The sequence below is a fragment of the Berghia stephanieae genome, chromosome 3 (genome assembly GCF_034508935.2).
Source record: "Berghia stephanieae isolate SIO BIC M18660-M18661 chromosome 3, UCSD_Bste_1.3, whole genome shotgun sequence".
Taxonomy (NCBI): Eukaryota; Metazoa; Mollusca; class Gastropoda; order Nudibranchia; family Aeolidiidae; genus Berghia; species Berghia stephanieae.
The window spans coordinates 29239348-29256847 of NC_088362.1; the positions used below are offsets into that span (position 1 = coordinate 29239348).

At 36.8% G+C, this 17500-nt stretch overlaps 2 protein-coding genes across 5 annotated transcripts in view; one reads left to right on the forward strand and one right to left on the reverse strand.

Annotated features, from left to right (window-relative positions):
- LOC144966885 (uncharacterized) overlaps positions 1-4492 on the reverse strand; it is a 13060-nt gene extending 8568 nt beyond the window's left edge. The window contains exons 1-4 of the mRNA XM_078903590.1: positions 4294-4492; positions 3784-3870; positions 2558-2619; positions 1573-1740 (exon numbers count right to left, since the gene is read on the reverse strand). Of these exons, the coding sequence (XP_078759716.1) occupies positions 1573-1740; positions 2558-2619; positions 3784-3870; positions 4294-4357 (381 nt within the window). The 5' untranslated portion in view covers positions 4358-4492. The remainder of the gene's footprint in view (positions 1-1572; positions 1741-2557; positions 2620-3783; positions 3871-4293) is intronic.
- Positions 4493-5947: 1455 nt separating this feature from the next.
- The window catches only part of LOC144967492 (neuron navigator 2-like), a 129755-nt gene continuing 118202 nt past the window's right edge, over positions 5948-17500 (forward strand). The window contains exons 1-5 of one of the 4 annotated variants that reach the window (XM_078904814.1): positions 5948-7253; positions 10228-10290; positions 14036-14088; positions 14923-14946; positions 15709-15783. In XM_078904814.1, the coding sequence (XP_078760940.1) occupies positions 7031-7253; positions 10228-10290; positions 14036-14088; positions 14923-14946; positions 15709-15783 (438 nt within the window). In that variant the 5' untranslated portion in view covers positions 5948-7030. Of the gene's footprint in view, positions 7800-10227; positions 10291-14035; positions 14089-14922; positions 14947-15708; positions 15784-17500 lie in introns of all 4 variants that reach the window. The other 3 variants (XM_078904812.1, XM_078904813.1, XM_078904815.1) reach the window with 3 other exon arrangements.

Consider the following 17500-nt stretch of genomic DNA (forward strand, 5'->3'; position numbering starts at 1 on the left):
TCCTTTGTTGTTTCAGCGAAAAATCAGACAGAATGTCAAAAGAATTTTAGGTTTTTCCCCAACCACCCCTTGGAGGTATCAGTATCAGCGGAATGGTAAGCGTCATGTTTTTTACGTTGAGCAACAAAATTTACTCCAAATGCTTCACTCGACCCAGGCGGAAAAGCAATCAAGAATAGACCCAAGTCCTATCCAAAGACTAACATTTCATTTAAGTTTATTGTAGGCCCTTGGCCAATCGACAAAATTCAATTCACATAAATTATTTACAACAATCAGAAATTAATTATATCAATAATAGTAATAGAATGCAATGAAGGCAATATCATAATAATAATAATAATAATAATAATAATAATAATAATAATAATAATAATAATAATAATAATAATAATAATAATAAACAGTAGCGGCTATAAGTAACAATTAATATAGTAACAAAAGTAATAATAGACTATAGTTCATAGTCATAACAATGACTTTCTTTGTCATTGAGGGAGTGAGAAAACATCACCGGCTGGCAGAACAAACAGCCGACATCAATCAAACGTCCTCCAGACCGGTTGAGCATCGGCTTCATTAATTCCTTAAAGACTTCCCCCCAACTGCCTGAACGATGCTGATGCCCAGACAACTTAATCCTGATTTATATTTTGTGGGAATGAAATATGACATGTATATGCCGGAAATATTTCAATAACAAACACACTGTTCAGATAGAAAATATTTGAGTCTTGCCTTTGTTAATTGATACAGGTAAGTTAGGAAAATAAATGCTAGTAAAAACGATCAGCAAGTTCGTGAACACTGCTTCTCAACTCGAACATATGTTTTCATCAAATCTACACACATCATGTTGTGAGCTGAATTTTAATGATCTCAGTTGTCATTGAAAGGAAACCCAAGAATTTTAGAATAAAGAAAAATATTGAACCTGGAAGTCAAAAGGGTTTGTAGCACAGCAGGCATTATCAAAGTATAATTTTAGTACCGACAAATTAAAAAGAAATGTGCTTTTCTTTAAATGCTCCCAATCATCATATACTGTTTAGGTTGCAAGATTAATAAAAATGTTATCTACTCTGATTCTCGTTAAGTTTCCAGCTGGTCTGTGAAAAAAAGCCTTAAGCATCATAGAAATACAAAGAAACAGTTTTAATATATAGATGGGTTGTAACAAAAAAAACCATTTTAACACTTACAATACAAGCAATTTAAGTCTATTACAGACAAAAAAAAACCCCAATAAAATAAACATGAACATTTTTATGGCTGGTTTCACTGATATCACTCACACATTGGGGTTTCAGATTCTAAGATGTCCACCCTATCAAATTTGGATTTGTGCTTGTTATGTAAATGGTAGCGTATTTTGCGACGCAGCACTGCCAAAACAGAAAAAAAATGCAATAACACAAATGCAGCACCATGGAGGGGGTGGAAGTTTTCTTTTAAAAGGAATGGGTAAATTAAAATTGATCCCACAAATATCAAAGGAGAAGAATGACAAAAAAATGACTCACCATTGCACGTAACACGTTGGTTTGCAAGTGTATAGCATTCGGGTTGAACCTGGGTCCCAGACTGGCAACGAGGTTCAGTCTGTGATAGTTGTGGATGAGGCTCTGACTGAGTTGGGGAATGAGCACTAGGTTCCAAAGACAATGATGTACTCAGCATTGGGTACCTCACAGAGTACGTAGAGGAATCAGACTCGGAGTCAGCAACAAAATCGGGACCCTGTATATTTTGTGGAAAAGATGACAGATCAATCAATTTATTCATGTTGACAATAAACATGAAGAGCCATTGTTTAATAATCCAACTAAACAATTAGCTGGTTAATAATGCAAGTATAATAAAAAAGAGTTGAGAAAGGCAGACATATTGTCTAAGTATTTAATATGTTCAACTGTGCTTGGATAAATATAGATACACCAACCAGGGTTTCAGTAAACCGTTTTTAACCAACTCTTTAAATCCTACACCAGGACCAACAACTACAAAACAATTTTTTATATCACTACGATTCTGGACATATAAACGGTTGTCATTGCAACAATATGAACTTCCTAACCTTGCAACTGCAATATAGTTAACAAAAAAAGTTGATAAACATTACGATGCAAGAGAATTTGGACAAAATGCGAGATCAAAAGTATAATCCCAACAGAAGCTATTTTAATTTTTCCTGGAAACGCATCATTTTCACATTTTGTCAAATAAAAAAACAAACGACTTCAAATGTGAATGGCTCATCAATGAATATCACTTCAAAATATAACGAGGAAGGTTTAAAATAGTGTTATTGTTGGCGAAGTCCACTGCAAAGAAAAATTTTTAACAACAAAAAACTAGGAGATCTCACTGGTGTAAAACAGTGTTGTCCTTGTCCTGAAATATTGTATTGCGCCTAACAGACTGCAGGTCTCATCTTTTGTGGCAAATGTGTTTTGTCCACCACAAAATATGTTGATGTGAAGCATTTTGAGCATGGTGCCAACTGTGGATAAACGCTATACAAATGTTATGATTTTATTTTAATGTACATACTTACCACAAATGAATCATGTGATATGGAACTTTGTTCTGCATCACTTTCAGGCTCTGAGTTGGAGTCTATATAGAAAATAAAAACAACAAAAAAAAAAGCTGAAGACTATCATGTGCAAGTTTTTCTCTAAACTCTTAAACAAAAAATCATGCCATCTTGTGCTGTAAAAGGATTTTTAAAAAATTATTTACCTTATGACTATTGTCCTTTGGAAAAAAAAAGAAAATTAAGTCCGAAACCTTCTGGCTATTTTCTTTTAAATTTCAAGAACGTCAGAGTTGGCAAGGGAGGACGGAAATATAATTCCAGAAACCAATCTGTCTATAATCATATCCATATGATAGTTTTTCGTTCAAGATTCAGGTACAGTCCACTTAGGATAATCGCAATACCTTGGGATCATCGAAAATGTTGGGATTAACCGAAATTCAGTTTCCTGTCCACTATTTCAACATTTTACACATTTATTGTCAACTCAAACCAGTAAATAATATTCTTAGTCCACCACATACAGAGCAATTTGATTGAAACAAAAACCATATGGCAGCCCCGTGTAGATTTGTCAACCAAAAGCAGCTATGAAGCAAGCCGATATCTTATTCAGATTGGAAGAAGTTTCAATCTTTTTTCTCAACAATTCAACATTTGTCAGAGTTAAAGAGATTAGCCTTAATGAGAGACAATAAGCTCTCACCAAACTCGTTGGTCACAATGCACAGTTGTTAATCCTAAAACAAAGGATATCGCTCAGTCTCTCTTTATAACTGTCATTTATAACCTGTTGTCAAGATTATGACCAGCCCCACCCCTCTTCTATTTAATGGCCACCGATGACGTCACAAACCCATACTGCAGAGCCCCGCCCTCTTTCGACTCTAACAGAGTGGTGACACACTACTGTAGCATTAAATCCTGCTCACTCTCGATTCTTCAACCTGTCACGATTTCATCCATGATGAAATTTAATCATGATATACTGTTTGATTTCTTGAATTTACCACTTTTTAAAAAACCGAAGTTTGTTGCAATTAACCAGTGACTTTTATATAGAATTATTTCCATTGCTTAGGAAATATTGTGATTAACCGAAAGTTGCGATTAAACGAGTTGCAATTATCCGGAGTGGACTGTAATAGTATTACACATCATGACTCAAAAAAAAAAAAAAAAAAAAAGCAAACTATGTGTACCTAAATGTTATTCATTTCCTCATCAAATTACATTCTTACCATTAACATCATAGATCACATCAAAAGGGTTGTCTGGATTGACAGCAAGACATTTTTCAGGATTTTTAAAGCTCAAATCTCTCTGATCTGAAGTTACAAAAGAAATAGCATATTCTCAACATTAAACTATGATTTTGTGATGGCTGTGATATGGCATACTGTATGCATAAAGCAAGATGCAAAGACAGGTTTAAGTTTAAATTATTTTATATTCTTTTCAAAAATCCATTCTAGTTTTGCCAAAATAAAATAAACACGAGAAGTGTTGAGTTGGATAAAGCTAAAACTAAAAGTAGTAGTGGTAGTAGTAGTAGTAGTAGTAGTAAACGACAGATCTTACTCACTAGTGTGAATCTACAGTCTACAGAAGTTCCCGAATTATCTGACTCCACTTCCAAATGACTGACTGACAAGTGACAATCATCAATCGTGTGTGTGTGTGATTGTGATGTCTACCCTATTGAAAATCTTAAATCAACAGTGATGTAATAAGAATGGCCAATAACTTACCATTTAAATTATCTCGGTGTCTCTTCAATGATGCCTCCAGCATCAATTTACCCCACGATGCCATAGACGTCTAGTTTGGAACTCAGCAAGTGACGAAAAAATACTTGCGGCTATAGAGAGGACGTCCGTCGGCCACTCTCTCCGCAAGTCAGTTGTTATCAGATAATCATTGGTTCTTGAAAAATATAGAAACACAGCGGTTCATTTAAAAAGACTCTTTTGTAGATCAAGATATAATGTTAGGTATTGCACTTTAAAATCTCTTCAGACATAGAACGGGTCAACTTGACGTCTAGACCAAATCATTTCGAAGATCGATATGGCAACAGCAACGCCTGGAATGGAGGATTTAAATGCGGCATCTGACGATTCTACTGCTATGACAGAAGATGCTCCATTTCACGACGTCGAGATGGCTTCAACTGGCATCAGGCATCAACATGCTACTCAATAATGGGTTTGATGAAGCGTTTGACTAAGAATTAAAGCTGATAACTGATAACCACCTACTACTGACTTGCGGAGTGAGTGAGTGCCGAGTGCCTCTTTATGCGCGAAATTGACTAAACATACGTTTCACGAAAAAAAGAGTTACTATGTTTGCTTGTCTCTTGTCACCAAGATAAGAATCCGGACCAAGATTCGATAAATCTGTTTCTAAAAATAGATTATAATTCGTATATCTTGTTCATTCCTCAGTTCATCAACTTTCACACAATTTTATATTAGGTTTTCATTACTATAAAAATCCATATAATGCTCTAGAATTTTAGAGAAAATTTCGGAAAGATATATTGCCTCACTATTGAAATATATCGATGAAAACACTGGTACCCCTATTGTACTTTTTTCAGGCGGTCACCTTATTGACCAACGTGAAAATTTAGGCATAACTCTTCTTACTGTGGTGTTTAACAAATAACTTCAATACTATGATTTACAATTATATATCCTTGACGGTTGGGTTGACAACTTTAAACTAAAAATAGAAAAGTGAATGTGCTAGAGGTCAAATCAATAGGGGACCGGATTTTGGTCTCCCTATTGGTAAAGTACTGTAAAATGAACTAATAGGGGTACCAAAAGTCTCCCTATCCGGTATTAATACATATATATATATATATATATATATATATATATATATATATATATATATATATAATTTAAATTGCTTTTTGTATTATGACTTTTGTCTCTTATGTCGTGGGAACCAGGCATCAAAAAATGATTCTTAACTATAAGTAAAAATAATTATAATCTAAAAGTGATTATAATATAAAAGTGATTATATACTAAAAAGTGATTATAAACTACTAGTGATTAAAATTGTGAAAATTTGATTTTTGTTAATTCACGGAATTGTATTTATGCCTTTTATAATATATGAAATCTGTATCCAATTTTTTGTTGTTGACTCTGAAATCATGTCATCGGGATAAACTGTCGTTTTGAAGCACGGCTTTACATTTATTCTCTCTCTGCTTCGTCTAAAACTGTTCCAAAATCTCACCTTTTTCAGATTTATATTTCACAGTCACAAGTAGTAATCAACAAGAAAACAAAATAACTATAACACGTTGAAAATAATGTTAATATATCAATTAATTAATTTATTAATTTTTAAACTTTATTTTTTCTTTCTTTCTATTTCCAGCTTTGACGACAGTAGCTCCATCAGTAGTGGAGAGATCAGTGATACGATCGCTGAAATCAGCACCGACGAGAACCTAACTGGATCATCTGCCGGGGCGCTGTCCGACAACCCTTACAGCAGCATCAAAAGAGGCCCTAAGGATGTTCTCGCCTTCCACGGTCCTAGCAGTTACCCGAACGGAAGCCCGCTGGGACACGGGGGCCCTGGAAAACGAGCTCCAAACCTCGGCACCAGTTCTTACATGAGCCCCGATTATCACAGCGACTCCGGTTACGGCCCTGTGGGCCCTGGTAGCGGAGTTATCCCCAGCTGGGGCCGGAAATACTCTCTAACCGGGCCCGGAAGTAAGCTCCTTAGCAACGACCCAAACAAACTTTTAAGCAGCGATCCCGTCGAGTATGGCTGGCCTTCTTCAAGAAGTGACAGTGGAGGTTATAGTTCCCTGCGCAAACTGTCCAATCCCGACTACGCTTATCACAGCGAGGGAGATTACGACGCGCCGTCTCATTTATCACGTCCCTTCTCGCCGTCGATGGTAAAACGAGACAGTGAGACGAATACAGACCAGTCTCATTTGCTCGAGGCGAGTATGAGACGACACCTGAGTCAAGTAGCAGCAGGTCGTGGAAATCCGGTCATGTCCAGCGGGGGAAGTGGAATGGCCACTCCTCCAAGTAGCAACGGCCCGGGAACTCAATTCGGATACCGGAGACCTCTGTCAAACGCGAGTAATTTCTCTGGAGGAAGCGGTGGAAGTAAGAACGGCAACGGCACTTCCAATGGTGGATCTAAATCATCCGGTAGTGGTTCCTCTGCTGTGGGCAGCCGGTTGGCCAAGCATGGAGTCGACGGTGTCCCAAGGCCAGAATCGGCTGACCCTCTTGGCCCGAAGCACATGGGGAAAAATCCAATGCTTCCCAGTCATGGCAGTTTGGACGATTATTCTTCAGGTTCTACTTTAGAACGGAAGAGGAAAGGCAGCGTCGGCCTGACGCCGAGTAAAAGCACGGTTGTACTCAGACCGATCGTGATTATCAATCGAACTCTCTGGGCCGGAGGAGGCTCTTCGGAAGCAAAAACAATATGAATAACGGTAACAATATTCCTGGTGCAACGCCTCACAGCGACCCTGCCTCTCCTTTAGTCGGCGGGACTATCATATCCAACCCCCACGCCACGTACGCCAGCAAGCAACCCTCAAGCCACTACGTCAATCTCCAGGAGCTTCACGCAAGGATCCCCGGATCTAACTACGTGCCGCTGGAATTCGCATCCAGCCCGAGAAACTCCGTCCTAGGACCCGGAAGTATGTGGCTCAAATCCTCTACCTCCGCCGGAAACGGCGTAGGGCACACCCCTCCCCCTCCCCACCCTTTCCACTCACATGCTGTTTCAGACTCGGAGACCTACGATTCCTTCTCAAGCCCCCACCACCCTCATCTTTTGCAGGCTCGAGTAACCAAGGCCTCTGGCCGAATCGCCATTACTATTCCAGATCTTCCGCCGTCGCTCCCAGCCACGCCCTCTCACCATTCGGGTCTTCAGAGATCCAACAGTATTAAATCCGACAGCGCTTACTCCAGCACTAAGCACTCTTCTTTCAATGAAGACCAGTTCCCCAGGACCGACTCCTTCTCCCAGCAGATCGCTGCAGCCACTTCTTCAAGCACAGCCCCCATCTCCCCTACTCTCAGTCAATCTTCTCGCTTTACTTACCCCATGTCTTACCCACCCCCTCCTTCATCTGCTTCTTCTCCTTGTATGAATATCCCAGCAGTTGTTCGATCGAGCACCCACTCGTCCTTGCCATATTCCCTTGGCAAAAGGGCAAGCCGAGACGAAGACGACAGTCGTAAGTGAAACTATCTTCCATCCCATCATAATTTTCTAAGTTCCCCAACCGCTTATACTTACTCTTGTCCAGCAGTGATCTTTCGCTCCTTTTGAAGGCTTTTTCCACAATCCATTCACGGAGCATCCGATTTTATAAATGCTTTATAACCCCCACGCCCATTCTTTTAATTATTGCCGCACTTTTAATTGAATGACTTGTCTTTTTGTCCTTAGATCTTTAAGAAAAAAACTCCAGAGGCCATCAAAGTCATTTTGTCTTTATTGTCATTTTAATTGTCTGTTTTAGACGTAACATACTTTATTTATTTCAATATTTTAATTTTTTTTTTCAGCTGTCTGCCTGGTCATTAACTCCGTATTTCAGCATGCTTTAATCTTTCTGGGGAGAAAATCAGAATAGCATAAAAGCTATTTACTTTTTTAATTCATATTTTGCCATGTGTTAAATTTTTTTTTTCAGATTCCTCTATACGTGGATATTTAAATCAAACACGGCACATGTTGATTATTTTCAGATTTAAGTAGAAAATAATCTCCGTTAAATGCAGTGATAATTGTGTTCAATATTACCATTTAATTTGATTTTGATAGAATATCAACAAAGCTGTGTTTAAAAGAATTTCTACAGCCATATTTATCTTTTCAACAAAAAAAAAAAAAAAACAAAGCCATAACCAAAACAAATGAAACAAAAACATGCTCTTTAACATCTGCATCTGATTGAGTTGAATTGTGCAGAGACAATTTAGTGCATATTGGAATATTTTAAAGCCGTTAGAACGATTTGGCCGCTGTAGATATGTGCAATTATGCAGCTCTATTTACTTACTATATGAAGATTCTTGAATTCATTTTGATATTCATGACATGATATTAACATATTTATGACATAAATAAACGCATCATGTCATTGCTAGGAAACAAAATTTTTATTTTATTTTTAAGTCTTTAATGGAAGTTTTCCAAAGATATAGAGAATACTGTAGTATTCATTAAAAAAAAAGTTTTATTCATTCCAAATTTAAGATTTTTTATCCGTTAAAAAAAAAGGCAGTTTTCCCTCCCCTAGATTTGACGTTAATTTGATATTTGGAATGCTTTTGGCAATAGCATGATATGATGTGTTTATTCGGTTGAGAAAAGTACAAAACTGCCAATTACTATGTGACGTCATAGTGTGTAAAACACGGCTTTGAAGGATGAGTATATTTGAAGATTAGAATTATTCAAATAAACACATTTCACGCTCTACCTCCCTAGTCCGATTCCGTAACTGGACCAGTCAAAGAAACACGCGATTTCCTCATCGTCCAAACTGTAAAAATGGCTTAGAACGACCATCTGGTTTTAAGATAAGAATTATTTAGATAAACAAAATTCACGTTTTGATTATAAAATTATTATCTAAACTCGAAGACGCATTACAATTCGCTGATGATATTTAGAAAAAAGCAAATTTCATTTTCATATAGCGCAATATTTTCAAAGCGTATTTTTTTTACTAGTCAGAAGATGACTCGTCACATCAAACAGACACAGTTACGCAGTTTTGTTGCCAATTTTAAAGCCAGATATTGTAAGAACTTGAGTGAATCAATCAATTATTAATAATAAACTGCGAAACTATTTCAGTAAAAGAACGATGATTTAATAGCCAGGTCAAAAGCTCTTGTGATTCGTAGTTGGCAATTTTGTATACCATGTTTTATTTTATTAACATTTTGACTTGTTTGAATGCATGTTTTGATTGATTAATTCTTTTGTGGTCATAATGTAACATCATTCATCATGCATCTCATTTTCACGACAGATGACTTGGCCCTATCAAAAGGTATTTGCTTAGTTTACCAAAACAAATGAGATATTATTTTCTCAGAGAGTTTGGAAGGAGCTCAATATTCAAGAAAAACTTTACCATAATATGACCGAAAAGGCAATTCACATGAAATAATTTTTACTTCATAAAATCATGAGATAATTATCATTAAATATTTACGAAAACAAACAAACTGTGATGTATAGACAATATGCGCTTGGCTTAGAAACTCACAACATTGCCATCCGGAAGTAGAAGGACCAACACAAAAAACTCGAAGTAACCTTGAACGTTTGGTTTATACAGTTTAGTGAGAATTACTCATAAACGCGGATGGCAAAAAGCAATAACAAAGTCCTGAGTGACTTCAACTTCATTCTATCAATCGAAACAATACCTAATTCAGTCCCCACACGTTAACAATAACAAAATACGGTTTAAAAAAATAGGTCAATTAATCTTCATCAGACATGACGGAGCACATTGACATTTCTCGCCCAATCATACGTCGTCATTTAATGATCCCATCATCATGACGTCACCATCATTGTATTGAGTTCCCTTATTACTACTATTTATAGTAACTGGTTGTTTTGCATGTGTCGTTCAGATCTGTGCAAATCCAACACCCTGGACTATTCCCATCTTAGTGACTACGCGTGTCTGTCTTCCGGTAAGTCACTCACTCACTCCTTTGACAAAAAATTGGAGTTTCAAAGAGTAGGATAATACATCAGAAGTGTAGGAGTTTTAGGTTATTATATTATTATATTAATATCAGAGAGACAAAAAATCTAAACAGCCAAAAACAGACTTGAATCGACATAAAATTAGCCCTATATGGGGATTTCAGTTGAATTTCGCTCTAAAGATTTCCTAGACGAAAAATACTAACCCCCCCCCCCCCCCTTACCTCGATCACTGTGACTAAAACACCAAAGCTGGAATAGAGGAGGGGAAATGATAAACATTTATTATATTATTTGCTTTGACTAGACAGGTCTGTTCTTTAAACAATGCTTGGAGCAATCAAGGATATTCTGGTTATTAAGAAAATATAGAGATTCAGAACTTTATAATTTATCTGACTACTCAACCGCGTGTCCCGATTCCGAATTGGGGCACAAATGAAGAACCGAGTGGCTGTCAGGGCGCAATAGGATTCAATAGTCGTAACGTCACTTCCTTCCTAATGACGCATGGTAACTTAGCAACACTCGCTCTAAACTATCGGAACAATGGCGGACGCCCGTATGAAATATTTCTCCGTCGAGCATAAAAGCGTATCCAGAGGGAAAAAAAACCCCCATAAATTTGATCAAGTTTTGACTTTAACACATTCTGGTCACAAGACATGAAAAGTTCTAGCCAGCTTGAAGAATGAAAAGTAATGATTTTTTTTTTTTTGTTTAGAACCAAGATGGCCGCCGTTGCCGAGCGGCGTGACATCAGACTACTGAATCCAATTGGCTGTGGCAGCCATGCTACACATGTTTTGTCCTTGTGGTGATATTTGTTTAGATTCTGTTGTTATTTACCCTAAATCACAATAACTCAAAATTCAAAGTGCATTGATTTTCTCTCTCTCGTCGTTACGATACTATATATCTACTACTAATGAAAGCATGCATGGTGTTATTTTAATTTAGTGTCTTGTTCTACTTTTATTAAATTGGTTTTGACCATCATGCATGTCTATAAAAAAGTTTTTTGCACATTGATTGATAGTGTCCCATGGCTGATAGTTTGATGGATTAGCCGGAAATGGTTGAAAAGTTGGGTGTTATTTTTTCTCCATATTATTGTTTCAATGATTGGTATTAAATGGTTAAAGTACATGAGTTTGTACTTGATGATCAGATTTCAAATTCATATCAGTTAGAATAGCTTTTGTTTTCATAAGGCTAATCAGAGACGGGGTGGGGTGTATTTTTATCACGTAAGCTAAAAGGAAATTATAGAATAAATATAAATCTCTTATAAACTGGGGAATTTCGCTTGTTGTATATTAAGTATAAACTTCATATTTTTATAGCGCATTTCCAAGAGTTTCGTCGTTCCTAATGCTTTCCACGGTGTTTATTCCGTGATTGTATTCCCCTCACGAGTCACAAGTAACCAAATTCGTTTCATGACGTAATATAGGCCACCTCGGTAACCTGTTTTCTACTAGACCTCATTCAATATCTTCTGTCTATATTTAAATCGAACTAATAATAACATTGGGGGTCCTGATAGCTCAGTTGGTAGAGCACTCACTTCACGCGCAAAGGGACCGGACCAAGATCGATCCCGGGTGCAGTCGAGATTTTTTCTTTTGCGCCCCCCCCCCCTCCCTCCCCTTGTTTACCCAGCAGTAAATGCGTAGCTTGGTCTGTTAGGATCTGGTTGAAAGTATACTTCGCGATAGACTAGCGTCCTATCCAAAGGGTAGTATGCAATTGCTATTGTTCCTTTTCACACTATAGAAACCGGGATAAAACTCCGGCTCCATGAGCCTATTTACTCTGAAAGACTTCTTTTTTTTTACTTTAATAATAACATTACTCTCTCAGAATACCCATACATTGGAATTATAATAGAAATTATAATGCAAATCGTGGTGTGCCCTGTCATTACCTTATCACCCTAGTGAGTGTAATTAGCATTGCCCAACAAGCCTATCGTTAACATGAGGGTGTTGTGTGTGTTTTAAAAATAATTCTCTGTACTATATTAATATTAATTTACATCCGTATGCACGTGTTGCATAATGCAGACATTTAATTTAAATTAGCATTTTGATTACGACTGTCGAATAGATTTAGATTTTTAGGCAGATTAACTCATTCAACCCTAACACCGACTATATCCGTAGTATACCCGGGTTACTTTTACCCCATGTCTAGGCTATTTCATACATTTTTATGAGACAAATTATAGGCGTAGTATCAAAGCTAATGTTTTTCATTTTTACGTGTTAATGGTAGTCGAATAAAACTATCTATCTATGCCCATGCTCATTTTTAATACATTTTTTTCCAGTTTTGAAAAGTAGCAAAAATCTCTAGGATTGAGTGAGTTAACTCGCTCAACCCTAAAACCGACTATATCCGTAGTTAACCTGGGTTACTTTTACCCCATGCCTATTTATTACATTTTTCTGAGACAAATTATAGGTGTAGTATCAAAGCCAATGTTTTTAGTTTTTAGTTGAATAAGAATATCTATACACATGCTCATTTTTAATCCACTTTTTTTTCTCCAATTTTGGAAAGTAGCAAAAATCTCTAGGATTGAGTGAGTTAATAGTCAAACTATATTTATTTATTTTCATGCATGGAATCCTCAATGCAGAAACACATTCTCACGAGTCCCGGAAGTTTTTAATGTGTAGATATTTAAATCTTACCCCTATATTTTTGCTATATGGCCCTTCCTGACTCTGGTTGAATTGATCAGATGAAAATAATATATTATGCTAATCTAGTTGGAGAGGGGATATTTATGGCTTTAATTTGTAAATAATATATAGATAGTTAATATTTTGTGATAGAGATAATAATATAGATATTATATTATTTTATGTTTTCGTGATATATTTCTCATGTTGCCAGATTATCGGATTCGCGGTAGGTGGTTACTACTGTCATTGGTTGAGTGTGCTAAAGTTGTTTGTTTTGTTTTTTTTTTTTTTTTTTTTTGGGTTTTTTTTTTTTTTTTTTTGTTATTTTATAAGTACATAAGAGCATATACAAAATAAAATGATGAAAGAAATATCTCGACTGCACCCGGGATCGATCTCGGTTCCCTTTGCTTGTGAAGCGAGTGCCCGGAGATAGATGTCCATCAGAGCAAAATAATATTATGTCAGTCTAGTCTGGGAAGAGGGAAGACAGGTCTACTTGAGCTGCTTACAGTTACATTTTTCTGTGTCCTAATAATTCAAAGTTTCAAAGTTTCAAAGTTTATTCAGTCTTAGGCTTTCCCCAATAAATCACACAATTTGATGACAACATACATGAAAGTGGGGGAAAAATGGTAAATGGAACAAAAAAAACAACAAACTGTTACTATTAATAACCACCAAAAAAAAATAAAAAATACAACAATCATAATACCACCAATACGTTCAATAATAATAATGATGATAATAGGGAATGAGATTAGCGGAAGAGTAGCGTCCCTTGATTGGACGTCACCCATAGTATGTGACGTCACCGGCGGAAAAGTTATTAGAGAGAGAACGTCATGGTGGTCCTAGCGAGGACGAGAGACGCATGCGCACAACCAACATGACGTTCTCTCTCTAATAACCTTTCCGCCGGTGACGTCCAATCAAGGGACGCTACTCTTCCGCTAATCTCATTCCCTATAATTGTACGTTGAAATCGTTCGCCTAATGAAATCATGTCCAATTTCTCATCTATCCAAACCAGTACATGGATCAACATTATCCCTGGTATCCAGCTCCTCCTCTGTCTACTCATCGGTAAGTTGATGCCCCGTCCTACATGTTAAATATTGCTGTTGACCAGTGACCCCATGTAAAACGCTTTGAGCACATTTAGTGGATATTGCGCTATATACAGCTCAATTATTTTTTTAAATATTTTTTTTTAAAGTTATGGTAACAATATTATAGTATGAACGAAAGAGTGACAATGGAGAGGCTTCGTATGGGAACAACACTGTATTGTTCCCATCCCAAGCCTCGCCATTTTCACTCCTTCGTTAGTATTTTCGCGATCACAGGCTTCAGGCAGCCCCTGCCGTTTTCTATAATATTATAATATATAATATACCAAGCTAGTATTTAAGTCAAGGGATACAACTGTATCAAGTTGATTCTTAATTTCAGTTTTCAATTTTCTAGGTTACTTCCCCTGACAAATCCCGGCTTATTGAAAGCGTTGAATTTAATGGCCTGGATGTGACATTAGACTATTATTTGAAAATAAATAAATTAAAAAAAAAAACAAAAATTAAAATAAACAATTTTTTAAATAAAATAATAATAGTAAAAAATAATAATAATAATAATAACCTAATGATGATGATGATGATGATAATTTTAGAATGTGCTTTACGATCAGTTACTGATGTTTCATTACCATTCCCCCCCCTCCCCCCCCCCCCTTACAATCCTTCCCCAACCACCTCTACCTCTATCAACACACCAATCTTCCATTATTTTCGGATACTCCCCATCACTACAACACCACGATGATCATCCCTGATTTCCCCATCTCTTCCCATCGGGCACTCGACACCTCTTATGTCCATGTCCACGATGACTGTCCTTGTGTCTGGATTGGGGTCAAAGGCTGAGGATAAACAAGCTCATGAGGTGAGAGGTCAAATTATCTTTGTTGATGATGATGATGATGATGATGATGATGATGATGATATTGATTTGTTAGTAAAAGACTTATTAAAATAAAATATAACGTAAAATATATTGGTCGTGTCATTGTTCTTATTGTTTTGTTTGTTTTGCTTTGTTTTTGTTTTTGTTTGTTTTTTTTTTGTTTGTTTTTGTTTTGTTTGTTTTTGTTTTGTTTTTCCCAACTTCATGCGTTCTACAATCAATTCGTTTGATTCATTGGTAGGTTCCCATTGAGAGTATAATTTAGGTTCTTGTGTTTTACGCCGCTGTAGGTAATTTCATCACTGGTAAAGTTTATTATGTAATATACATCTTTCTGTTTACCATGCCTTTCTCTTCCCCCCCCCCCCCTTCGCCACTACTTTCTCTGTTTCTCTCTCTCTCTCTTTGTTTATCTCTCATGTTTCTCTCTCACTCTCTCCTCCTCCTCTCCCCTCTCTCTCTCTCTCTGTTTCTCTCTCACTCTCTCTCTCCTCCTCCTCTCCTCTCTCTGTGTCTCTCTTTCCCCCCTCTCCCCCCCCCCTCTCTCTCACTCTCATCCTCTCTCTCTCTCTGTTTCTCTCTCTTCCCCCCCCTATCTCTCTCACTCTCTGTCTCCCCCCCCCCTTCTCTCTCTCTCTCTCTCTCTCTCTGTGGCTCTCCTCCCTCCCCCCTTCATTTCCTCTACTGCATCAAACAAGATTGATATTATTTTTTATTCTCGTAAATTTGACTCCAATTCAGGTTCGTAAACTGAGGCGGGACCTGATGTTGGCCCAAGACAAGGTTCATACACTGACGTCACAACTCAGCACCAACGTGAGTACATACAACAAGCATCGCTCTTTGTCAGCTAGGATTTCTTGCTTTCTGGCTTTATTCTCACCGCCATCTCTCAATGAAATCTATCCGTATTCCTTTCTTTAGATTAAAACAGTTATCTGTGTGTCTGCCCCGTCTCTCTATCTGTCTGTTTGTCTGTCTGTGTACTTATCTCGCGTTAAGTCAATGAATTTATTATTTCCATCTCTCCGTTTTGCTTCATTTCTTTACATGAAAAAAAATAATCTATCTTTGTGATTACCTGCTTGTCTGCCTGTCGGTCTGTCTGTCTGTCTGTCTATTTGTCTTGTCATCTCTCAAAGAAGCTGTCTTTTCATATTTCTTCTTTCCTTAATTCATCATCATCATCATCATCATCATCATCATCATCATCATCATCATCATCATCATCATCATCAACATCATCATCATCATCATCATCATCATCATCATCATCATCATCAACATCAATTGCAAAGGATCGTTCTATATTCTTTTGAGTAAAATGAATTTTATGCTCCTTTGATTGTCACTATTATTGGTAATCACATTTTTTCCCGAGACAAGACCCCCCCCCCCTACCCCCTCCAAGACAAAAAAGAAGAAGATGAAGTAGCTCCATTTCAACTGAACCCTTCCCCCTACTATTGTGTTTCACCCCTAATAATGCCACAAACTATTACGACCACCTCCTGTCTACACAACTCAACACTCATCGACATTCAATTGAACGGAACACCCGCCATGTTGCCGTCCTCTAGAAAAACCCATATTTGAAAATTTGGCCAGAAAACTCACATTTCAAATATCGATCGATTTAAATGACCCTCATCTTGGCGAATAAAAACCCAAAAAAAACTCTCAAACCTGGGACTTTGCGAAGTCCCAGGTTTGAGAGTATTATGCCAATATGAGGGTCATTTAAATCGATTGATATTTGAAGGACGAGTTTTCTGGCCAAATTTTCAAATAATATGTTGTTTTTTTCCAAACACGGCACCATGGCGCGCACGCACTCTGTAAAGCCACGTATTAAAATAATTTTTGGCCAGATAATTCGTTCTTCAAATATCGATTTATTTAAATGCGCCTTATCTTGCGGAAAAATAAACAGAACAAAAGATGACTCGCAAGTCCCAGGCTTGTTATTATTTTTTCCCCAAGGTGAAGGCCATTTCAATTGATCAATATTTGAAAGACAAGTTTTCTGGCCAATTTTTTAAATTCAGGATGTTTCCAGAATACGGCAACATGGACGTCCAACATTTTACGTCTTCGCAATCTACTCGTCATTAAAATACTTCTCATCTTCCATTAAAATTCCATTGAAAATACTGCCTTTTTAATCTTCTACGTTTATTTACCCTCAATCAACTTGATGAGTTTCACAGATCGCACTCCAACCCCGACCGCTTATCTCACCGTAATGGCGTGTGCGCATGCGTGAGGCTTCTATAAATAGTTCTTATCGCCGGGATTTTTACCGCCGACGAGATGTACCGTTGAGTGTCCGGTAAACTCTTTAGATTTTTGATCTTGTATATTAAATTATATATATATATATATATATATATATATATATATATATATATATATATATATATATATATATATATATATATATATATATATATATAATATATATATATATATATAGTCTGTGTAGTTTATGATTCAGATTATTATTTTTATATAACTTGTTTTCCTCCTAGAA